The sequence below is a fragment of the Doryrhamphus excisus genome, chromosome 10 (genome assembly GCF_030265055.1).
Source record: "Doryrhamphus excisus isolate RoL2022-K1 chromosome 10, RoL_Dexc_1.0, whole genome shotgun sequence".
Lineage (NCBI taxonomy): Eukaryota > Metazoa > Chordata > Actinopteri > Syngnathiformes > Syngnathidae > Doryrhamphus > Doryrhamphus excisus.
This window is the reverse complement of record NC_080475.1, coordinates 10,048,158-10,074,871: the sequence shown is the minus strand read 5'-3', so window position 1 is coordinate 10,074,871 and position 26,714 is coordinate 10,048,158. Positions and strand designations below refer to the sequence as shown.

The following is a 26,714-nucleotide window of genomic DNA, read 5'->3' as shown; positions in this document are numbered from 1 at the left end:
AACAACCGAGACTATAAGAGATCTGTGCTGTCTTTCAAGTGCCAGTCAGACGTTTAACAATTGCTAACAAATAGACAAGAATTACGGCGCTTGTAGAACGAGGTGTCAAGGTCGGACAGGAGATATAATTATGAGCACGACAGGTTCAAACATGCCTGAGCACATTTAAGCACTGAAAAGCGAAAACAATCCACCATAGAAAGTCAATCTTGTCTTTTGCGGTGATTTACTTTCGTCCGCCAACATATTCCAGGTACATTAAATTAACGCCATGTAGCATGTAATGAGCTGAACACATCGTGGTTGCACTCGCTATAAAACGGCAATAAAATCCTCGAAGCGTTTAGTGACAGTCATGGCGGTACTCGACTAGTTAAACTGCACTTTTGAAAAGATTTATTTCCCTTACAAATACACATTTATTTCCCTTTTTCTGCGCATTTTAACAAGAGAAAATGAAATGACTTAGTATGAGCTAGCTAACAATGCACATCATTGGGAGGTACCTATTTAGAAAAAAATTTGGTTCCAATTTTCTACAAGAAAAGCTCTGATAAAACATTCCACTGTTCTCAAATATCTTACTTTTTTCTGCACAAAATAAGATGACAAATAAATAAACAAATCAAGAATATAGAAAAACAATCAATCAGTAATAAATAAATATAATAATAATAATAAAACGGCAAATAATAAAAACATAAGAAACCACATATAGTTGGTGGGTAGACAAATTATTTTTTCAGATTAAAATGAACAAAGCATTATTAGAGCCCTGTAGACATGACAAAACACGACTATAGTCACATTTATACTTTTTTTATTTACAACATATTGCGCAACTGCAGGGTCTTGAGACACATGCTAACTCGCAAACTAGAGAGCTAGCGACCTAAACGGTAGCCTTCAAGTTATTTCCTTTCAACTTAAATAGCCAAAAACTTACCACTTCCACACGGATAGGGAGGATAACTATTAACAGTTATTTAACCTTTAACATGAACATTAATCAAACGTAATCATTTTTTCTGGGTACATGATACCATACAGCATCCATATCAAACTAACATTAAACTTTCATATCAAGGCAGGGGCCTCAAACTAGTGTCCTGCGGGCCACATTTGGCCCGCGGGCCGTGTGTTTGAGACCCCTGTTTTAGATTCAAAATGGTGGTATTTTGTTGTGACGAAAATATGTTAAATTGCAACAGGTGGAGTGGGGAAAATATTTTTACGATGGGGGCACTCACAGACAATTACCAAAACTGTAATCTAGTAATTGTATGTATATATTTATGACTTTCTAAATACAATTTTTTTTTTTACCATTATCAAGAATTCTGCGTGTCCAAAAATGCATTTCCTTAATAAATAACAAGCCTTAATTAAATGTAGCATTAACCTCGTTATCTTTGCCTGAACCTATTGTGATGGCTTAAGCGTAACAGCGCATTGTCGGAACGGCTGCAGTGTAAAAGATGGATAATCGGGGGGGGGGCAGTAAATGGATAATCACCTCACAGGATTTGTAGTAACTCGAAAAAAAAAAAAAGACATTATGTTATGCCTTATTATCGTATGTGCATCACAACGTGAATGCACAGCAGCATAAGTCGGCAGCCACGGGGCAGATGGTGCCACTTTATGCAATGGTTTATAAGTACAGAAAGATTAGTAAAAAAATAAAAAATAAAAAATTAAATAGAGTATTATCTCTGTCATAATACAAAACACAACACAGTTGAATTTATTCTTTTCAAAGCCAACTCATGAGGGACTGAAACAAAAAAACCGAGGTGGCACGCTTCAATAATGAGCCCGGATAATATAACATCTCTTATACAACCCAGTAGAACCAATCGGTGGAAAAATAATGAACGTAATGTGCGGAGATGTCTGTGGTTAGTTTGGAGCCGCATAGTGTCATGTAAATAGGCTTGAACAAAAGGTAAACACAGCTGCACGTACAGTAAGACATGACAGCTCTGGCATGGTAGTCCCCCCCCCCCCCCCCCCCCCCGATGACGAGCAGCTTAATAGCGCATCTGTTGGCTGGCCTGCAGGCGGCTGCAGGGGTTTGAACATTTGAATGTTGGCGTACAGTATCAAGCTACTTCAAGATATTTAAAACATACATAGTAAACTAGTGGTGCCGGTGTGTTTAGGCGCTCGTATGTCGCTCTCTGGTTGGTTGGTTGGTTGGCACTAGAGCAGGGGTCTCAAACATGCGGCCCGCGGGCCAAATGTAATAAAGCTTTGTTAATTTTAATCTGAAAAAAATAATTTGTCTACTCACCAACTATAAGTTTTTATTATTTGCCGTTTTATTATTATTATTATATTTATTTATTACTGATTGATTGATTTTCTTTATTCTTGATTTGTTTATTTATTTTTCATCTTATTTTGTGTAGAAAAATAAAAATTAAGATATTTGAGAACAGTGGAATGTTTTATAAATTTTTTTTTATTTTTATTTTTTTGTTTTTAATAAATGTGTTTTTTTGGGGGGGGGGGGAACCTGATGCAACCCAGTCTCACCCAGACCCGAGCTCCAGTGGCCCTCAAGTAAATTGAGTTTAGAGGGTCGGCAGAGAGTCCACCGTCACTGTCCACCGCTTTTGTTTTGGTTAACTAAGTTTGGGATTGCAAAGTCACTAACGGTGGTCTTCCGATCTACACCTCCTACCTGGCAACTCTAAACGCTCCTCTCCTCTGGACATGACCCAACCATCTCAGTCTGGCCTCTGGGACTTTATCTCCAAGGCCTCTAAAATGTAATGTCGCTTTGATGTACTCCTTTCTGATCCTATCCATCCTGGTCACTCCCATTGAGAACCTCAGCATCCTCATCAGTTCTGCTTCCTGTATTTTCCTCATTGGCAGTGTCTCTAGACCAAACAACATGGGAGGAACCAAAGCACTGAAAAAGTTTGTATATTTTTCTGTTTTTAATAAATGCGTTTTTTTTGTGTTTTTTTTTTAAAACCTGATGCGGCCCAGCCTTGCCCAGACCCTAGCTCCAGTGGCCCCCCAGGTAAATTGACTTTGACACCCCTGATCTAAAACAACACGTGAACACTAGATAAAAATGATCAAAGGTCAAACTCGGAATGACTGGAAGTGTGGCGGACACACATCCACATATTCATGGATCAATACGCTGTAACAGAGGCCCATTTATACAACAGCAGACAGACGGCAAACCTTCCATCTCGCACCTCATCTGGGTGAGGGCTATTTTAGGAAAGAGCACAGGACACACATCGCCTCCAGCTATCCTCTGTTTCTACTCTTGCCTCTCCTGCTTCCACCTTGCCTTTGGCCTTCCTTGTCACCGATCTCGTCTTTGTTGTCTGCATCAACAATATACAGTCTACTTCATTAGTAACACCTGCAGTACATTGACTTCCAGTACAAGAGCTGTTACACATGTTACATATATGTATATATTTATATATTTATATCTGACTGGTAGATTGCCACATACAGAAAACAGCAACATAGCTATTTTCATGTCTACATTAATGTTCAATAATGAATTAATACAATTAAAATGGAAATAAACTAAAGAACCTAAAACTAAAGACCTATTATGCTCATTTTTCAACCCTTTGTATTAAGTTGTGGACTCCTGTAGAGCAGCTACACACAATGACCCGCACAGAAAACTTTCTAAATCTTCCAGAATCTGCACCTATTCCAGCTGTGTTTCCTTGGATTTGGGCTTCCGGCCAAAACAGTCTGTTTTCATTTATTCCACCGACAGCCCGCCTCTGGGCATGCCCACTGTGAAGTGCTTCGTATCGACAAACGAACCCCACCAGTGTTTAGAAGCTACTGGTCCTAAATGATCTAATGATCTACTGGCTGGAGACCCCTGGATTACTGTGTATGAACTCAGAGTGGGAACTGGTGTAGTGGAACTGAAGAGAAGCTGGACGTGTGGCGACCTCGCCTGCCCGAGGAAGAGTACTCATTGTCCCACACACTTTGTCAGAGGCGCCTATTTACAGATGAAAATATTTTTCTCTTGCTGGGAATCACCAAATAACAATAACTTCTGCCTGAGCTTGTTTCGTAAACAGAGAAGCAGAGCTTATCTGTTTACAGCCATGCCCGTATAAGGAAGTCTGCCCCTCTGTGACATCACAAAGGGGCCTGTTTTACCACGCCTTTTGAAACAGAGCATTTTGATCCATCACAAAGCTTGCTTCCAAATGTGCAAACCTTATTATCTGAAACTTTGGCATGGCTTAAAACGAGAATACATTCTAATACATTCATAAATATATTCATAAAATGTGGAGACTGCAAGAAAACGAACACTGGATAGTCAATGCATGTTTAAAAAGTACAGTGGTAGGTTTGCCATCTCAGGGCACCTGCAAATGGCAAAGAAATTGAGATGCCCATAAAAATGTATATTTAGACACTAACACAACATGAATATGTATATGGAATTATGGAGAACAAAAATAATATTTTGGTCCAAAATTTGAAAATTTATAGAGACTGTGTTTCGTACATTCCCCCAGTCTTACTGGTATTCAAATTCTAAATTGATTGAATTTACACAAAGCATCCATCTCAGAGAAGATCTTGTAAAGAAAGGAGGTCCTGGAGGTCTGAACCTCTGGAGCCCAGTTGAAGCGTAAGAAAACTGTGTTCACCTGTACTTTCTGCGCCCGCCGTTTGTCTGCTCTTTGGTTCTGGTGATAGATTCGGCTAAAGTTGGACACGATGACCGGAACGGGCAGGGCGATTACCAGCACCCCACTCAGAGAGCAGATTGAACCAAAGATCTTCCCCGCGATGGTTTTCGGAACCATGTCTCCATACCTGCAACAGTGTGAAAGAGACTTTGGATTATTATTATTTTTTTTTATAATCAACACATCCCATCCATCATGTGTTCACCAGGCATTCATCATGAGAACAAAACTGACCTGCTGACTGTGATTCATCTCAGGAGAGATGCTCCTGAAACCTGCTTGTCTCACAAAGTTATTCAATAATTCACAAGCACTATTAACCTTTAAAAGACGCACGGCCAATGTTCCCAAAAGTAATTTGCCTTATTCCGTTTGATATATCTGCAAGTCAAATATGATCTCACTCTTATGCGCAGAAGACAGCAACTTTATTATGCGCTATCTTCATCTCTGTGTTTCTTATTTTAGGGCGAGAATCTTTCAAGATATGTCCTCACTCACTGAAAAAATCCAAGTACTGTAGTACAACACTGAAGTTAAAAGTGGCTTTGAGTGGCACCGAATGGCTGGAAGGTGAGTTCCAGCTGAGAGAGAGCAGACAGACAGAAAGCAGCAAATATGGCAAAGTCTCGCCTTTGTCTCATCATTGTCACCTCTGCAGAAGGGAAGGTGATGTGTCAGACTGTAAAATATAAAAATATACTACAGCTGAGCGAGGCAGCTCTGGTGTGGATAAAAAGGCACAAAAGGTGAAGTTGCAGAGCACTCTACCGAATCCCCAAATTAATCTACAGATCCATGATCCGTCCTGATTCTGTTCTGCAACGTCAAAGCAGAAACAAGACAGTTGCGGCTGTAGGACACCATTACAGAAGGAGGACGGAAGGAGGAGAAAAATATATAAGTATATGGGAAAGAACGAAGCAAAATGTTTCAACGAGGATACAAAAATGCTACAGTTCAACGGAACGATATCACTTGATTTCTTGTGTCCAACCTCGTAGGTTAATCATATTTTTTGTTTTTTAACCGTTTCTTTTATTTGCTCAACAGGAGGATACATATATGGGAAAAGAACGAAGACTGGAGCAAAATGTTTCAACGAGGATACAAAAATGCTACAGTTCAGCGGAATGACGTCACTTGATTTCTTGTGTCCAACCTCGTAGGTTAATCATGTTTTTTTTTTTAACCGTTTCTTTTATTTGCTCAACAGGAGGATACGTATATGGGAAAAGAACAAAGACTGGAGCAAAATGTTTCAACAAGGATACAAAAATGATACAGTTCAGCGAAACGACATCACTTGATCTCTTGTGTCCAACCTCGTAGGTTAATCATGTTTTTTTTTTTTAACCGTTTCTTTTATTTGCTCAACAGGAGGATACATATATGGGAAAAGAACGAAGACTGGAGCAAAATGTTTCAACGAGGATACAAAAATGCTACAGTTCAGTGAAACGACGTCACTCGATTTCTTGTGTCCAACCTCGTAGGTTAATCATATTTTTTTTTAAACGTTTCTTTTATTTGCTCAACAGGAGGATACGTATACGTATACGAAAAGAACGAAGACTGGAGCAAAATGTCTCAACAAGGATACAAAAATGCTACATTCAGTGGTATTTGCTCATTTTTGGAGCAATGACGCTCCAAAAATGAAAAATAGTATTCATAAAAAATGTGTTTTATCATTTAGAAACCCCCCCAGTATTGAAACATGATTCAGAAATCATCAATGCAACAATACAGTCCACATACGGCAACCCAGCAACACAGACAATGCTTACAGAGAATCATTCATCGCCCCCTTTAATGCTCCTTTTACACAAATTAGGCAATAACAAGCACAACATAACATTTTATCACCTCCCATCTCCATAATATCTCTCCGTTAGGAGGAATGAAAAGCTAATCATATTCATCTGCAAGGCACCTATAATGGTATTCTACCAGACTTCTCCTCTTCTAATACTACAGTCAATTTGCTAGCCCTATTTAGACAAGCTGGCCTGTCTAAATAGATGCGATAGCATCTTGGAGCCATTCTAGATGGCACGTAGATAAAAATGGTGGAAGGCGGTAGCAAGTTTAGGGAGGGGCGCAAATGTATGTGTGTGATAAGCTGGGGGTTTGATGCAATTTCTTTCCTTCCTGCCTGGATGAGCTCTTTTTCAAGGAAATGACATTTTAGGAATGGCGGAATCAACTCAATGTGTCACATGGAGGACATTTGAATAAGCAGGGAGGGTGAGACTCTGCAGATTGTTACCGTACCATACCGTACCGTACCATGGAGTTGGTCTCAGGGATGACACATTAGCGAGGACATCCCTGCTGTTGCCTTTTGGAATATAACCATCTTTGTGTTTCAGGGTTCCGATAACGCCCAGTCTGTGTTCCAGTAGTAGGTATTACTTCGTGTTATTATTCAGAGTTTATTGGCCGGAGTACATAACGGTAGATACCGGCTTATTTACACAACATTGGCGTTCTAACCAAGATTATCGCTTCTGAGTTGAGCACAGTGACAGATTGCCTCTCCAGGCCGATAACCTTCAAACGAGCATCTATCTGTACTCTTGTCTGACTTTTCGCGGCCAGTCACTCAAGGGGAAGTAACTTGGATGATACACAGCTCTTCAGGGGACAAAGACCTATCATCCAAGCCTGGAAATGTCACAGCGGCAAAGCAAGACCGGGTACAGTGTCAAGAAGACAGACTGAGATTTAGACATGATGATATGTCTCGCCCATTTTTTTTCATTGTGTTCATTTGTTAATTTTCCGCTAAAACCAGAATATTTGCTTTGTTTTGCTATAAAAATAACACAAGTAGCTCTTGGACATTCTTAGCAACAATCTACCAGGTATATTTTTCTCCTGCAGAGAGCAACCACAACAGGAGGCTGCAGCCCGAAATGCAATTTCTAGGCTTTGCAGGGTGCACCTTGAGCCAGACGTATAGCTTAGTTCCTCATTTACATTTGTCAAGTGACAGGAAGGGAATCGGAGAAAGAAACACACAGATAAGTTGATAAAGTGAAGGGTATTACTCTTTCGCTTCACTCCACAGTGTGCAAAGGTCATTATCATCGCTCACTTCACAGCCAATCTTACACCGAATTACACTGAGGGATTACCGCCATTTCTCTGGAACGCACTTACAGTGGGCCTGGGGAAGACTTCCTTTGACACTTTTTGAAGTACTTTGCACCTGCGTTGACGTTTCACTTTACTTCATAATTTGGCTAACCTCACACCAAACCAGAGTACAGGTACTTGTATGTTGGGTGGAAGGTCGGCGAGCTAAATTCGAAACCATGATAACAGGTCTGGTGCTGCCTTGGTGTATCGCAGAATTTGTAAATCGGAAGCCGCGGTTAGCCGTTAGCATTGACTGTGATATGAATCACAACAAGGAAAACAAAGTTCTCGGCTTTGCATAAGCAGATTGATTGATTTCGAGACCGTAATTGGCTTCAGACCGCGCTTGTGTTCATGTTGTGTAAAAAATGGGTTTACTTGTGCCAATATATGCAAGGTTTTAACACCGTGTTCCTTCATTCGGAATTTAGTTTGGAATTGCATTTTTCCTTGTACTTCTGTATAAGTCACAGGATCAATAAAGGACCACCTCATTCGTTTATTCATTCGTTGGTATAAGAGAGGGATTTAAAAGGAAAACATAGCTCGGTAGTTCACCCCCAGTTCTGTGTTTCTCATGGGGAAGACTTCCTTTGACACTTTTTGAAGTACTTTTCATCTGCATGGACGTTTCACTTTACTTCATAATTTACCTCACACCAAACCAGAGTACAGGTACTTGTATGTTGAGTAGAACGGTCACCGATGAGTACATGATGGACAGTTGGGGGAAGTGGAAGGTCGGCTAGCTAAATTCGAAACCACGATAACTGATTTGGTGTTGTTTGGATTATGCACTGCCCTGGTGTATCGGTGCGGTTAGCCGTTAGCACTTGAACTGTGATATGAATCACAACAAGGAAAACATCTTGGAGAATTGATTTCGAGACCGTAATTGGCTTCAGACCACGCTTGTGTAAAAAATGGGTTTACTTGTGCCAATATATGCAAGGTTTTAACATTGTGTTCCTTCATTCGGAATTTAGTTTGGAATTGCATTTTTCCTTGTACTTCTGTATAAGTGACAGGATCAATAAAGGGCCACCTTATTCGTTCATTCATTCATTTATATAAGAGAGGGATTTAAAAGGAAAACATGGCTCGGTAGTTCAACCCCCACTTCTATGTTCCTCACGCAGCGACTGATCAGAAACAAATTTCATCACCTCTGAGAAGCCCACAAGTGCATTGTTTCAAAAATCAATATAAACAATAGGAGTCCAGCAATAAAGCAGTGTGAGTACAATTAGTTACCAGGATGCTAATAAACACTAGCCGGGGACCACTCTGTTCATTTATGTGCCAGCATGCGTATTTAAATATGAATTACATAAAAGTCTCCAAACCTTGACTAATAAAGCAGTCTGGAACGTTTCAGATTCACTCATCTGTGAGACCCCCCCCCCCCCCACTTGTCTGCTGGAATCCACTTGCAATGCATGTCAGTGTGTACACATTTCATAACAAGCGTGTATTTAAGTCCTCAAAGGTGTTCAAGCCCCAGAGGACTGATATGTATGGATAACATCAGTAAAGGCTGCCGGTAATTGAAAGTAGAAACCATCTATCTTTGCGAGCTTTAGTCACGTTGTCGTAGGTGTGCTGACGACCGGGGAAACAATTACTCTGATATGTGCTTCAATTAGCCTGCCAACAAGAGAAAACGGCACTCGGCTGAAACGCGAATATCTGGAGATATGTAAGTTTAATTAGCAAATGTGTAATTACAGTTAATTAATAGCCTGTGAAATGTTCTGCCTCACGATACCGTCGACCTTATACCAACAAGAGAGCAAAAAACGGATCATAAACACAACAGGGATGTCGCAGCCTTACCGTACTGTATTCCCTGATCTTTGGTGATCAATTAGTAAATGTCAAATCAATGGAGGCGGAGTTATGCATCATCTGGTAGAACCAATATAATATTAACCATGCTTGTGAACACACTAATAAGCATACAAACCAAGAACTGAATGGTTTTCTGTGTCTTAACTAGAACCTTTTTTCTGTTTCCCAAAGACTTTCAGGTTGGGAGGCGACCATTCGACCGCCTCAACGATTCCGCCCCATTAGCAATATTTATTTTCTTGCTCTAGAATATCTGTCATTTAGTCATTGGTGTGTCAATGTTAAACACTTCTTAAATGAAGCATCTTTTGACAAGATTTTATTTGTTGGGAAAACCAAAATAACTTATTTGGAGAGTTATTTCGGAACTAGACAACAAGTAATCCCTCATTCTAAAATTAAGGCTCAGGAGCTAGAGAGTGGAACGTTGGTGCTTCAACCCCGGCTCTCGCCACTCTGTCACTGTTTATTTCACGTTTTATCAGTTGTAACAAGGTATAAAAAATAAGTATTTTATACTTCTACTTTTCTGACCTATAAATGTAGTTAAAATGTTGTATTCTGGTCTTAAACGATGCCAAAGTTGCAAATAATAAGGTTTGCGCATTCGGAAGAGAGCCCTGAAAGAAGCTTAGCATGGCTCAAAACGCTCAGTTCCAAAAGGCGGGGTAAAACTGCCCCTTTGTGATGTCACACAGAGGCGGACTTCCTTATATGGTTCATAGTTAGGAAGCACTTTGGGCATGTGACCAATCACAGTGTAGTGGCCATAATAAACATAATAAAGTGGTCATCAAAACAGATCGTTTTGGCAGGAAACACAAATCAGCTGGAATAGGTGCAGATTCTGAAAGATCTAAAAAAAATTTCTGTGCAGGTTATTGTGTGTAGCTGCTCTATAGGAGTCCACAACTCAATAAATTAATTCATTCATTCATTTTCTACCGCTTATCCTCACGAGGGGGGTGCTGGAGCCTATCCCAGCTGTCTTTTCGGGCGAGAGGCGGGGTACACCCTGGACCCTTAACCTAGCATGTTTTTGGAATGTGGGAGGAAACCGGAGTACCCGGAGAAAACCCACGCATGCACGGGGAGAACATGCAAACTCCACACAGAGATAGCCGAGGGTGGAATTGAACCCTGGTCTCCTAGCTGTGAGGTCTGCGCGCTAACCACTCGACCACCGTGCCACCAACTTGATACAAAGTGTTGAAAAATTAGCATAATAGAAAATGTATTTCGGTCCTGCTTATTTCTAGATAGAGAAATCTTAATTTAAGAAATCTTACCAAGTAAAATTTACTTGCTGTATGGACAGATAATTTCACTAGTTTGAAGTAGTTATTTTCCCAAATCTGAAATATGAGGGATGTACTCACTTTTATGAAATACCGGACATACTTAACATGCCCATATTTATTTCAGCTCTTCTACAAGGAGCCACACTAGAACTTAATAACGTTCATCATAATTACATGCATCTATAATTTGGACCAGACAACACTAGCATTACCCTAGTCTGTGTTCTTCAATTCAACTTCCATCCTGTTCATGTTGTTCAGAATAAATTACAGTTTAGCAACACATCTTCCCATTTGGCTGCCACCCTTCCATATCTTCCCATGGCACTTGGCTCCCGCTGGGACCGATGTGAGGAGATGAAAAGAACCGAGGCTGTGGGGAGAGATAAGACTGGAGCAGAAAACCAAGCGAGCAAGAATATGTAGCCCCGAGAGTTCAGAGGTCATCTCCATGGAGGACGATGTCATAGCAAGACGGTGACATGTGACACATGTGTCCCAACATAGATTTATACAGCGGTTACTATGACGGGGGAAAAAAACGATTTCGAATTTGAATCGAGGTAGTTTCTTTCAGATTGTTTATCACCGGTCAATAATACTGGCTCCCTCTACAGGCTTATCTAATACTGTTTCACACAGCCTGGCGTATTGACCGCGAACATGCACAACATGACTTCCTATTAGGCAGACCGGTGGCATCAACGGTACTGATCTATGACCAAGTGTGATGGAGAGGCGGTCAATGCAACTACGTCAAGCTGGCCGTTTCTACGAAATCGCTTCATGCTCGTCAATGCGCCGTCCGGTCAGAAAGTAAAAAAATATGCCATCATGTCTGTGACATGTCTATACTAATAAATTACTCACAAAAAATATGCAAAACTATCTCAGTCAATTGTGAAGCATCTCTATTTCAGAATATAGCAAGACAAGCTGGAATGATGTAATGCATATTAAAGAAAGGCATCAAAGTGGCCCAAAACAACTGCGGCAGCGGTCAACAGTCAACCTGTCAGGGCAAATCAATTTATGCACACAAGAGGAGCTGTCTGCAAGAGTGTGTTAATGGAGGAAAGTAGGCGTCAGGAAAAAGTAGGCCATCTCAAAGGCTCAGGAGAGGTGTCTCCAGCGCAGCCTACTCTCCTGTTTCCGTCACCGCCCATAGTGGTAGGTATACAGGGGTGGTTTCAGCTATGGGATCTTTAGTATTTATATATTTACACCGACATATGGACATATTTTTATATGTACGGTCATGGGAAAAACTAATTTTTTCCACTTTTTGACCTATAAATGTAGTTACAAAAGTAGTATTTTCGTGTTAAATGATGTCAAAGTTTCAGATAATGAGGTTTACGCATTTGTAAGTGAGCCCTGAAAAAAATTTGGAATTGTTCAAAACGCTCTGTTTCAAAAGGCGTGGTAAAAGTGACCCTTTGTGATGTCACAGAGGGACTTCCTTTATTCAGGGTAAGGAAAAATGATCTGACACATTTGTAGGTTAAATGTAGGTTAAATAAAACGCAAATAAAGTAAAGTAATAAAGTACAGTAAACCTCGGATATATCGGATTCAATTGTTCCCACTGGTTTTGTCCGATATAAGCGAAATCCGTTATATGCGTATACCGGAAAATGCCTGTTTTACGCATATATCGGATTTATATCCAGTATATGCGTAAATCGGATTTTATCCGTTATAAAAAGGCACTTCCTTGACTATGTTTCCAATGTACCTGGCAACCCTGCAAACGCTGCAAATGACGTCGTATAGCGGCCTGTCACGATTCGGCGAATCGGAGCGCCACGATGCGGCCATCCGATATATGTGAGGGAAATTTCATGGAAATGCATTGGAACGGGACTGGAGATTTTGTCCGAAATAGGCGAAATCCGTTATAAAAAATCCGATATATGCAATGAATTTTTATTGGAAATGCATTACAGAAAAATCGGTTCTTTTTTATCTGTCCGTTGTGAGCGAATTTCCGATATATCCGAGTCCGATATATCCGAGGTTTACTGTACATATAATTCCATTCTGTTTCTTTATGTTTTAAAAATGAAATCAGTTCTGGCGGTGCGAGGTGGGACGGTTGATTTCGGTTTCAATGCAGATCCAGTAGCTCTGAAGTTGGTAACCCATAACAAGATCGTGTTTGGATCTGGTACGGGATTCATGTCTACCAAGATTGAAGTGCAAACGTAACGCTCGTTTTGTTGCAGTTACAGATTCGTTTGTTTTGATAAACGTTTCCACAATAAAAGCGCGATGCTCACCAGTCCAATTTAATGGCAGCAACTGAAAAACAAAACGAAAAAATTCTTTACTTTATTTGCCTTTTATTTAACCTACAAATGTGTCACATCATTTTGCCGGACCCTGTATATAAACTGTCTGTGCTTCCCCAAGAACTTGCTAGCAATGCCTCGTACGGGAACGCCACATTTGTTTCCAATTCCTAAAGACGCCACCATCAGGTTTACAAGTGGTTGGAGTTCCTGATTCCCTACCAGCAAAATAAATTTATTTTAATACAACAACACCATTTGAGACCGGACTGTTTTGTGAACATGGGTCACTATGCAGCTGGACTAGCCAACAAACTTGTCTTAAACAACATACCTGTTAAGGTATTATATTTTTTATGTTCTTCAAAATCTCAATTAACTGATTTATCCAAAATTGATGGCGCGCAGTCGATGTGCTTATTCTGTTTATTATTTTTATATTTCACTTTCTTCACTTTGCTGTGCGTCCACGGCTGCTATTGGAAAGTGTTCTTGGCTTGATTACAGTGTTACAGCAGCGTGGGGGCGTTTGGTAATCACAACTTTATTTCACTCATCAAAAACATTTTTTTATAAAAGTGGAACTATTATGCTCATTTTCTTGTATTGAGTTGTGGACTCCTATAGAGCAGCTACACACAATAACCGGTACATAAAGCGGAATTCAGGCCACCAGCAACATGGGGTCCACTGCCCGGAGACTCCTGAACGGTATTACCCGGTCCCAGCGGGCCCCCCAGTGTCATTCATTTTTTAGTGTTTTGGGCAAATTCAAAACTAACAATAATACAATAAAACATAAAATTAATAATTTATGAGGCAATAGATGCAATCGAATAAATAATGTGGTTCGAACGCAGGTCTCGAACGGGGGCGCCTTTGAAGCCACAACCGCCACTGTATGTACGTTTGATGTGTGATTCAATGGAAGGGTCACACTGGGCACTCAAGGGTAAACATCAAGCAGAAGAAGCTCAGAGCTAACAAGTGAACTCCAGCGTGGATACCTGTGGGAAAGATGCGGAAAACATTGCAAAGAATCCCCTTGTGGCACGGGAACCAAATGTCAAGGAAGTCTTGCTTCAATTTATGACATGTGCATTTTTTCCATGCGTGTTTTTTTTGGTTGTAGCATCAGATGGGCAAATGACTCACATCAGGACAAAGTTGAGAAGAAGACAACAAGCAGGAGGTGGAGGTGTTTTTTTGTTTTACTGTGTGGGTGCCAAAAATAAGCCAAAGAGTGTCGCTGAAAATATTCGCAGTGCAGTTTCCAAAAGAATGCACAGTACAGCGCAGTACACATTCTGTGCCTCCACAAGTACACTCATGCGTACACCCACTAACACACACACACACACACACACACACACACACACATCCGTTCACTCTCAGTGTTTACAGAACCATGACATTATTTATCTACTAGTCCCGGCACTGCTCTCCACCAGAGCTTTATAGCACATCACTAATTCATCCCTGGCATTTCCCTGTGCTCAGTAAGGACATCCTTTGAACTTACATGCCGGCCCTTTTGGTGATGGACCAGGTTACACCTCAGTTCCCACAGTAAGCCGATAAAGTATCGGAGTTGCAACCCGACCCGACGGCGACTTGCCTAATTTCCAGAATCAGAATGGAGATATAGGTTAATGCGTGAATCTTAAGTCAGCTATTTGATCTTTGACCAGGCTGTCATTGGTTACACATTGTGTTGTGGGTGCGGGTTTAGTGTCGGCTTTCCGGGGGTAGCCTTGTGATGGGGGAATTAGCTGGTCATGTATCCTGACTTGGATAATGAGAACCGGGTTTCTGTTACAGCAACTGTGTCTCCACAGACTAGCAAACAGAACTGAACAGGACGGACTTACTTAACACGTTAAGCCAGGGGTCTCAAACATGCGGCACGCGGGCCAAATGTGGCCCGCAGGACACTAGTTTGAGACCCCCGCCTTGATATGAAAGTTTAAAGTTTGATATGGATGCTGTATGGTATCATGTACCCAGAAAAAATTATTACGTTTGATTAATGTTCATGTTAAAGGTTAAATAACTGTTAATAGTTATCCTCCCTATCCGTGTGGAAGTGGTAAGTTTTGGGCTATTTAAGTTGAAAGGAAATAACTTGAAGGCTACCGTTTAGGTCGCTAGCTCTCTAGTTTGCGAGTTAGCATGTGTCTCAAGACCCTGCAGTTGCGCAATATGTTGTAAATAAAAAAGAGTATAAATGTGACTATAGTCGTGTTTTGTCATGTCTACAGGGCTCTAATAATGCTTTGTTCATTTTAATGTGAAAAAAATAATTTGTCTACCCACCAACTATATGTGGTTTCTTAAGTTTTTATTATTTGCTCTTTTATTATTGTTATTATTTATTTATTACTTATTGATTGATTTTCTTTATTCTTGATTTGTTTATTTATTTTTCATCTTATTTTGTGTAGAAAAATAAAAATTAAGATATTTGAGAACAGTGGAATGTTTTATCAGAGCTTTTATTGTAGAAAATTGGAACCAAAGCAAAGTTTTTTTTAAATTTTTTTGTTTTTAATAAATGTGTTTATTCCACCGTCACTGTCCACCGCCTTTGTTTTGGTTAACCAAGTTTGGGGTTGCAAAGTCACTAACGGTGGTCTTCCGATCTACACCTCCTACCTGGCAACTCTAAACGCTCCTCTCCTCTGGACATGTCCCAACCATCTCAGTCTGGCCTCTCGGACTTTATCTCCAAGGCCTCTAACATGTAATGTCCCTTTGATGTACTCCTTTCTGATCCTATCCATCCTGGTCACTCCCATTGAGAACGTCAGCATCCTCATCAGTTCTGCTTCCTGTCTCTGGACCAAACAACATGGCTGTCATCACCACAGTTTTAACTATGTTTTAGTAGCTTGTTAAGGAAATGATATTGATGATGATGGATGTGTTTGCTTGGATCTGACCATTTCTGAGCCCGGTGACATCATAATATGCACATTAAATGAGTAAAAAAAAAAAAGGTAGTTACAATCTTTTGAAATATTAATATTAATAGTAAGGCAACGTGATGATTTTTAAACAGCAGCCACACCCACAGTGGAGGTCTTCTGACACGCCGCTGGCACCGAAAGGGTGTCTGAGTGGGCCCCACTCTTACATTTCATGTATTGACTCTGTCTGATTGCATCTTGACTGATGTCGGCGTGAGAGACTGTGAGCACAGTGGGTGGGTGGAGGTGCACTGAAGAGTGCACGTCAAAAGGAAGACACTATTAAATTTTAATTTCACAGAGGTCAGTTTTCCCTCAAGGTCAAAGAGAAAAATATCCTTCAAAAAGGAAAGCTGAGCTTAAAACAAGAAAGAGACTCTCGATAGGAAGGCTCGCCCACTCTATGGAAACATAAATTAGACTCCAAGACGATATAAAAAATCATAACTTGTACACACACTATGAGCAAATTAGTTACCGTGGTGTTACTTGGTGGAGGAAGAACATGCAACATTTCATGCGGGCTTTAACACAAGCGAGATAGAGATTATATCACAGATGTCACCGACATGTGAATGAATGCAAATGTGCATGCACACACACACACACACACACACTCGGATGTCAGCTCACTGAATTCAGATGATTTACAGCTTCTGCATCATAATGGGATCAGCTGAGATGGATGGAAGATAGGACATCAAATCATTTCCATTGCGTATTAACTCTTTAGACAGCCAATGCTAATGCGGCAAATAGACTTTCAAGGGTGTTCCTGATGTGTTTATGTTTAAAAGATTAGCCATGAAGGTATTTGCTCATTTTTGCTAGCTAAAGATAAAAACAAACACATAGTCTCACAAAGCTAGTTAGCAAGGATAGTTATACAGTAAACCTCGGATATATCGGACTCGGATATATCGGAAATTCGCTCACAACGGACGGATAAAAAAGAACCCATTTTTCTGTAATGCATTTCCAATAAAAATTCATTGCATATATCGGATTTTTTATAACGGATTTCGCCTATTTCGGACAAAATCTCCAGTCCCGTTCCAATGCATTTCCATTAAATTTCCCTCGCATATATCGGATGGCCGCATCGTGGCGCTCCGATTCGCCGAATCGTGACAGGCCGCTATACGACGTCATTTGCAGCGTTTGCAGCGTTGCCTGCGCGTCCAGGTACATTGGAAACATAGTCAAGGAAGTGCCTTTTTATAACGGATAAAATCCCATTTACGCATATACCGGATATAAATCCGATATATGCGTAAAACAGACATTTTCCGGTAATGGATTTCGCTTATATCGGACAAAACCAGTGGGAACAATTGAATCCGATATATCTGAGGTTTACTGTACTTTATTACTTTACTTTATTTGCGTTTTATTTAACCTACATTTAACCTACAAATGTGTCACATCATTTTTCTTTACCCTGAATAAAGGAAGTCCCTCTGTGACATCACAAAGGGTCACTTTTACCACGCCTTTTGAAACCAAGCGTTTTGAGCCATCCAAAATTTTTTTCAGGGCTCGCTTACAAATGCGTAAAACCTCATTATCTGAAACTTTAGCATCGTTTAACACAAAAATACTACTTTTGTAACTACATTTATAGGTCAAAAAAAGAAACACCATTAAAGTGGTTCAAGCGAGGGCAGTGGCGTAAGCTGATTGGTCCAGGACTACAGCCTCGAGTGTAAAAAAGGCCGGGCAGAGAAAGTAAGGGTGCTTTTTTGTACCTGCGCTGAAATAAGACCCGCTTACTTGTAGGCATACAGGGACTGCAGATAAGCCCGGACGTCTGTATTAGGTATTGTTGTCAGGAACACATTCGAAACCCACTTAGAGTCCTCATTGGGAGGATTTCTACAGCCATTACAAGGAATTTTGTGTTTTAACAAATAATCACACTGAACGGAATCTAAAAAAAATACTATAATGTATTGTAATTCTAAGCGGCTGTCAACAATGTATTCTAAGATACATTAAAAAAAAAACATGAATTCCATTATGGGTTTCCTAGATGACTCATTTAGTCCCTTTGCACTCTTGGATTGCCTTTTTACCGGCTCGATGTCCACTTAAAAAGATTAACCTCTGTCACTCTACGTGGGCAAATGAGCTGCCGCTACACTCCTTCAGATGTGTTCTGTATTAAAGTTCCTTCTTTGGCTGGGATCCCTTCCATCCACAAAAAACACACACACAGAGTCAAGTCGACTGTTAAGTGCATTTTCTTTCTTTGAAAGGCCACAGCACTTTTATCCGGGATGTCTTTGAGCCTCCACAATGCTAGTGGAATGAGACGTTTGTTATGAACGGAATAAAGGGAAATAATGCTATTGTGTTCTGTTACAGGATCGGATACAGTAGAATATGTTATGTCTTCTTTGGGAATGTGTTTGGAAGGATTGCTTTAAAGGAACTGCAATTCTTTGGAATTTTGCCCATCATTTACAATCCCTGTCCAAATGATGTGCATTTTAGCTTGCTCGTATTAACTCGTTTTCTCATGTTATAATGCACAGAAAAGGGATGGTCAAAATTCCCCAAAAAGTGCACTTTGCTACCGTTCTGTAAGCATGGCAGATGCCACCGAGAGACGGGCGTACACACACACACTCAGCTTCTTATCTCTCCTTCAGATGCCCCACCTCCTGATTAAACTCAAGTCCTCCCAGAAGAGTTCACATCTTGTATCTTGTATCCGTGTCTGAGGGGCTTCACAGATTGCCTGACAGCCGGCGTGTCTGAGATTCGCAAGCGCTCGCTCGACCCGCTCTCTGCCCTCTCCAGCTGGATGTTCTACAGCCTTTGGCTCCTGTACATACGCTCTCTGAAACCGGTTTTACTGATGTGCCGCAGACTTCGCAACTCTCTCTTTACATGAGCTCTTTAGGCTCCGTTTACACCGCGGGTCTAAGTGCCCGACTGACTAATTCACATCGCCTTTAAATATCCAATATCACTTTGTTTACATTTACTGAACACCTGAAGCAACATGCGTGTGCTCACATCGTTCAGTGGACCTCCTGCTGCTAATTTTAACAAATCGCCACTGCCGATTATCAGCACTATATATCCAGTGAACCGTATTCAGAATATTACGTTTTGTGGCTTCACTGCTTATGTCAAAAATTCCGGAACTATCCCTTTAAGATTACACTCGGCTGTGTTAAACAGTCTTGCACCAGTGGGAGGGATGGAGGCGTGGGTGCGCTGCGCCGGACTGCGCTGCGCCGGACTGCGCTGCGCCGGACTGCGCTGCGCCGGACTGCGCTGCGCCGGACTGCGCTGCTCATGAAAATTGTGCACAAAGTGAACTGGCCACACCCCTTTGGCACCACGCAAGGTTGGTGTTCGCGCCTCGTCTAAGAAATTAGAGCCCTTTGTAGCGAATTTGATGGGCTATATATATCACTATATTGACAGTTACTATGGTACCCATTATGTCATTCGTACGAGGTACATTATTTAAAAAAAACAAAAACAAAAAAAAAACCTTAAACTGTTTTATGGAAAGCAGGAAGTGAACAAATGTAACAGTTACTGATTGTAAAAGTACCAGATGGAGGGGTAGGATTTAATAAGCTTTGCTTCTTCCTACTCCTTTTGAACTGTGAACTGATTATGGGATGCACTCACACGTTTTTATAGGTGCTAATTATAGCATTGTAAGCTAGCTGAAATTAACTTGTTTCTTGTGTTTTAATGCACAGAAAAGGGACAGAAATACAGGATAAGGATTGCGAATGATGGACAAAATTTTTAAAAAGTGCAATTCCCTTTTACCTTTTGTGTTTGATGACCTGAGTTGTGTCCTCTTAACAAAAAGTCCTTCTTGTAACGACCGAAACCAGAATTGGAGCAGGTGAACTGTAACACTAATGACAAGGGTCATGTCGCTCTGACTCACAATAAACTTGACCACAAAATCATTCTACCAATAAATGAGTACTCAAGCTCATCTGGGCACAGCGCTAGTGGAAAGCAAGGACATTTTTCCACAGAGGAACGCTGATATCCTTCCGATTTTCCGTGCATATGTTTGCATGTTTTTTTTCAATGTGAATATTATGTAATATTATTTCATTTAATTCATTTAGTATGCGTTAAACTAAACTGACACATGCACACACATGCATAATGTTCGCTGGAATATAGTCACAATGTTGTGGCCTGACATTCCTTCCACTGAAATGTATATTTTACGGCCAATGACTCTGTCAAAACATTTCAACACAGCCAGAAGAGGAATATATAACATTTAAGATGTGTTGTGTGTGTGCTGTGCAAGGTGGGGGTATGCACCGCCCAACACAAAAAGAGATGCATTACTCCCATTTGTTTCGAGAGACATGTCCGTCTGAAAGGAAAAAAAAAATGATAAGATGAAGGCAGAATTCTCCTCTGCAATATGCACCCGTGTGTCTGGATGCTGTCAGCTCAGACAGCCGTGGGGAGCCGATGAGCTGCAGCACAAAACTTCCAATGTAGTCTTGTTTCCATTAGAAATAACTTCCAACAAGAGATATTTAGTAAAGTTAATCAAATTAACTCAATATCAAATTTCAGAGGTCAATTTTCATGAGCAGCGCAGTCCGGCGCAGTGCAGCGCACCCACGCCTCCATCCCTCCCACTGGTGCAGGTCATGTTTTCATGACATGCTGGAGCCTATCCCAGCTGTCTTCAGACAGAGCACATATAGACAAACAACCATTCACACTCACATTCATACCTATGGACAATTTGGAGTCGCTAATTAACCTAGCATGTTTTTGGAATGTGGGAGGAAACCGGAGTACCCGGAGAAAACCCACGCATGCACGGGGAGAACATGCAAACTCCACACAGAGATGGCCGAGGGTGGCATTGAACTCGAGTCTAATAGCTGTGAGGTCTGTGCGCTAACCACTCGACCGCTGTGCAACCAAGTAGGATTCATTAATTTATTCATTTTTTTCCGCTTTTCCTCACGAGGGTCACGGGGGTTTTTGGGTGGGAGGTACACCCTGGACTGGTGGCCAGCCAATCACAGGGCACATATAGACTAACAACCATTCACACTCACATTCATACCTATGGACAATTTGGAGTCGGCAATTAACCTAACATGTTTTTTTTGGAATGTGGGAGGAAACCGGAGTACCCGGAGAAAACCCACACAGAGATAGCCGAGGGTGGGATTGAACTCGGGTCTCTTAGCGTCTGACATGTTTGTTAACAATAATTTTGTGTGTTACTCTTTTGAAAGCATATTGTTTTGGGAATCCCAAGTCTTTACTTGAAAATGACCAGAAATTAATATGATCAGCAACCAAACAGGGTTATGGAAAAACTACTGATGGACGCTCTATTCTCCTTGGTAAACATTTGGACTGGTACGGAGACTTTTCCGTTGTAGCAAGTCTATGTGTGTGTATATGTGTGTGTGCATGACAAGGAGTCTATTTCCATATTAACCTGATTGAAGCTGAAAGCTTCCTGTCTTATGTATGTTTACATCATTTACATTTCAACTTTTTTTTTTAACCATCCAGTTTAGAGATAAAAAAGGAGTTCAAATGTCGAATGACTACTAAAAATGATGACCGACTGTATTTACAGTTGTCTTTGCCATCATAACATAAAACAGCCGCTACCGTGGCGTTCAAGCAGAAGCGCTGTTGGAGGACGAAATGATTAAAGAACACCGCGGGAAAGACTTATGTTGTCAAGCTGTGTGTGACAAGCAATTGCGACACATGAATAGGAATGTTATAAATACAATCCGTGTATTTTAGCCATGCAAAAATCAAACACTGTACTTAAAAATGCATTTTTTTCAATGTGATATCGGGTATTTTCCATTTTTTAAGTCCAACTAAAATCCTTTCAAACTCTTGGATCAGAGCTTCAGGACACGATAACAGGTATGTTGGATATAAATTCACTTTAATATCTCTCTGCAGATGAAATTTAATTAAAATCCCGATAGTGGAAGATATGTTAATTTTTCCCCAAAAACTACTGATGGACATTTCTGACACGGTGGTGCTTGATCTCAACTCTTCAGAACCCCAACTTTCATTCCAGGACCGTTAAAGTGGAAGTAGGACACCACACCTACATACAGGATGCCCAGCTTCCCAAATAATTCACGTTTAAGCCCAAAGTGTCTGAACTTTCTGGACTAGACCGATTTCTGTAAGAAATCTGGAAAAAAGACTGAAGACTGAGCGGGTTGTAGACCAAATAACGGTCCACATTATTCATATGGACTACATCTCCTCAGTTGGTGAATCCATGACTGAATCCTTCTAAATGAACCAATATCGTCCTTGAATCGCATCGGCACCCATGAAATCGTGATATCAATCGAATCGATACAAAAACTAATCGTTACCCCTTGCGTATTTTGCAATTAATGCTAAATAAAACTGATGCACCAATCAATGAAAATCAAATAATTGCAGAAACAAACACAAGATTGGGGATGCAGTGGGCTCAGTGTTTAGATGAGGCTTCCGTCTTTAGTTCCACGCTGTCGCCTTCAAAATAGCCACGGGAAAATGTATCTTCCATTAAGCAAAAATCAAGCCGCCTGGTCCAGAAGTCGCATATTTGGAAGACCGTAATGTAATCAGCGAGTCCATTGGAGATTGTTTCAAATTAACCACTAAATCGGTGAGCGGCGCAAAGTTTAACAAGTGTAAAATTACACGTCTTTAAGACTGCAAATAGCAGCCCGAGGCATGATGCTGAGAGACGCGGCAGATAACCCGAGATGTGGGCGGCAATGTGGAGCTTAAAAGGCCGCGATACACCTTTTTTGCCCTCTTTACTAACTTTCATGGAAGGAACCTTGGACTTTCACGCTCTGACAAACTCAATTAATTGAGGCAAATTGAGACGCCCTTGGGAAGTCACTGACTTTTACTCTGTCCTGTCTTCCACCTGTGTCTCCCTGCAGCCTAGTTTTGGGCAACGGCTGACTTTTGGCTGCAATGTCTTGTACCCAGAAAACAAAGTACAAAAAAGAAAGGCCTGAACAATAATGACTATAAAATGCAACGCAGCAACAAAAGGCATGCAGCAGCCAGGCTGTTAAATCCAGGCAGCTAAATTCAGCATGCAAGACCAGCTCCGATAAGCCAAAGAGAGTGAGTGTTAAAACAAGTGTTGTGACTCCTACACGGCCCACGCCGCATATTGAACCGCATCAGTGTACCGTGGAACAGGTCTCGCGGGTCATCAGCAGTGAGAGCATAGGCAGCTGAGAATAGCCTTGTAAGGCTTTGCTGACAGTCAGCCTGACGCTCTGACTCCAAAGCAGCAAGCGCTGGCCCGGCTGAGCTCAGGGGCGCTGATGGATGGTGTGTGCAAGGTTTATGTGTGCTGGCAGCGTTGCAAATACAAAACAGACAAAAGCAAGAAATTAAGGACGATGGACAAATTCACATTAAAAGCTCAAGTGCGACCGGAAAATGTCGAGATTGTGGAAACGCTGAACAAATCCCTTTATGGTGACCGACTACCAAAAGATAAAAGATCTGGAATAAATCATGCCATTCTAGCAAAATGAACAAAGGCTTGTTCTTCCACTTTAGTGAAATCGTAATTTTCACACACTATAAACCTTGCAATTCTACCTACATTGTTTCCAGTGTCCATGCAGTATATAGGCCACAACGGTCAGGTGCTGGAGTCCGTGTTGGAAATCGTAATTTTCACACACTATAAACCTTGCAATTCTACCGACATTGTTACCAGTGTACAGTATACAGGCCACAACGGTCAGGTGCTGGAGTCCATGTTGGAAATCGTAATTTTCACACACTGTAAACCTTGCAATTCTACCTACATTGTTTCCAGTGTCCATGCAGTATATAGGCCACAACGGTCAGGTGCTGGAGTCCGTGTTGGAAATCATAATTTTCACACACTATAAACCTTGCAATTCTACCTACATTGTTCCCAGTGTCCAGGTTGGAAATCGTAATTTTCACACACTATAAACCTTGCAATTCTACCTACATTGTTCCCAGTGTCCATGCAGTATATAGGCCACAACGGTCAGGTGCTGGAGTCCATGTTGGAAATCGGGATTTTCACACACTATAAACCTTGCAATTCTACCTACATTGTTCCCAGTGTCCATGTTGGAAATCGTAATTTTCACACACTATAAACCTTGCAATTCTACCAACATTGTTCCCAGTGTCCATGCAGTATATAGGCCACAACGGTGAGGTGCTGGAGTCTATGTTGGAAATCGTAATTTTCACACACTATAAACCTTGCAATTCTACCGACATTGTTCCCAGAGTCCAAGCAGTATATAGGCCACAACGGTGAGGTGCTGGAGTCTATGTTGGAAATCGTAATTTTCACACACTATAAACCTTGCAATTCTACCGACATTGTTCCCAGAGTCCAAGCAGTATATAGGCCACAACGGTCAGGTGCTGGAGTCCATGTTGGAAATCGGGATTTTCACACACTATAAACCTTGCAATTCTACCTACATTGTTCCCAGTGTCCATGTTGGAAATCGTAATTTTCACACACTATAAACCTTGCAATTCTACCAACATTGTTCCCAGTGTCCATGCAGTATATAGGCCACAACGGTCAGGTGCTGGAGTCCATGTTGGAAATCGTAATTTTCACACACTATAAACCTTGCAATTCTACCTACATTGTTCCCAGTGTCCATGTTGGAAATGGTAATTTTCACACACTATAAACCTTGCAATTCTACCTACATTGTTCCCAGTGTCCATACAGTATATATATTTAAAATTACGTAAATATTAGTAACAAATTAAAACTCAATGCCAGTCCAAGAGATGTCAACATAAACATGTTCTACTGTATTAACTGTTAACACTGTTACTACAGTGATTACAATAATTTTTGATTCTGATTCAGTATATTAATTTCAGTATATTATCCTTGTCGTAGTTCACAATGAGGTCTTTCTTATTATGCTGTGTTGTGTACGATAGCTTTCGAAGCGCCCTTTGTCCTTCCTAAAAATAGCACACTTACAAAAGAACTGAACTATGCTACGGAAGAGATGGAAGAACTGGTGTGTAAACCAAAAGGTCATTCTTTATCCGGTGAATGATCCCGCATGCCCGTAGGAACTTCAGAGGGAAATAGATGTGACAGTAAATGTGTCCGCAGAGGTCAGTGGAAATCTAAAAGGTTCTAAAGAGAACCTGATAACAGGTGAATGCACTTGTGGGAACCATTTGTTGGAAAATGTACAAGAAGGGAAATGTCTTTGGGTTTCAACTTTGCGAAAAACTGCACTCAGTGGACAGAATTATTGTGACACTTGGCTATTACACAAACAAGAGGTAAAAGTGGAAGAACATATGGAGCTTCCACTCTTCCGGGATGATTTTCTGCAAGACTTCAACAATTTTTGACATTTCTTCACCTAGAACCATCTGTGAAATCAGAGGTCACTGAATCGCCGTTATAGTTCCCCTCAAAGATGTTTGAGTTCTGGTACACCATACTCAACTAAGTATGGTCTTATTGCTTCGTGTTGGGGCGACAATAATGCTCGAACAGAGAAACCTTCCGGATTTTGGGTATTGCCAACACACACGTGCTGCACAGTGAGATTTAGTACCTTTGGAATCCCCCAGGGAGTCTGGGAATGTGACAACATTCTGCAACATGGCTGCCACAAGTGTCATTTGCCTCATCCGCTCTTCCTCGCTTATGATTCATCCTCGCTTGTTTTGAGTCCTTCACATTCTGTAGCAAGTAGTGCTAGCATTCATGGTGCAAAGTCACGCTTTCATATTCCTGCGTGCAATAGCAAACAAGCCCCGACTGAAAGACGCAGGGGTGCTTACCAGAGCCTTGTGAAGTTGGAACAAAGAGAATTCCTGCTTCTTACGCTGACGTCTTTCCTTTCATTTCATCTTTTTTTTTTCCCAACTGCTTGCCTTTTCTTTTCTTTGCCTTCCCGTTTACAGTGATTCCTCGCTTTTCATTTTTAGCTTCTAGTTAAAAAGTATGGAGGGTTACAACCTGTGAAGCTTTGCTGCTCTCTAACGACTTATTCTCCAATTAGGGAGACAAGAGTCAGGAGAGTAGAGTTGGAAAAATTCTTTCTGGGAATTAACATTATAGCTGTTTATGCTGAAAATTGATAGCTATACTGTCATTGAAAAAACCTGAACTAGCCGAAGGGGGAATTTCTCTGGGATTCTTATTGAGTGTCCCAAGAAATGGTTGTTTTCCGTTTGAGAAACTTCTTGGGGAGTGAAGTTTTTGTGAGAAAATTGTCCGTTGTGACAGTTCTGGTTCTGTCTGGTGACAGTTCCAGTTGGTTAAGAAATGGTCCCATCAATTTCCATACCAAAATCTCGGACAGTCTGTAATCTTTGGGATGACCGGGTTCTTTGCCAACATATGGAAAG

The 26,714-nt window shown here is 41.0% G+C and overlaps 1 protein-coding gene across 2 annotated transcripts in view; it reads right to left on the bottom strand.

Annotated features, from left to right (window-relative positions):
• Window positions 1-26,714, bottom strand: part of LOC131137556 (potassium voltage-gated channel subfamily D member 3-like) — an 80,444-nt gene that overhangs the window by 11,641 nt on the left and 42,089 nt on the right. For both annotated transcript variants that reach the window (XM_058085660.1, XM_058085659.1), the window contains exon 3: window positions 4,674-4,842. In XM_058085660.1, the coding sequence (XP_057941643.1) occupies window positions 4,674-4,842 (169 nt within the window). The remainder of the gene's footprint in view (window positions 1-4,673; window positions 4,843-26,714) is intronic.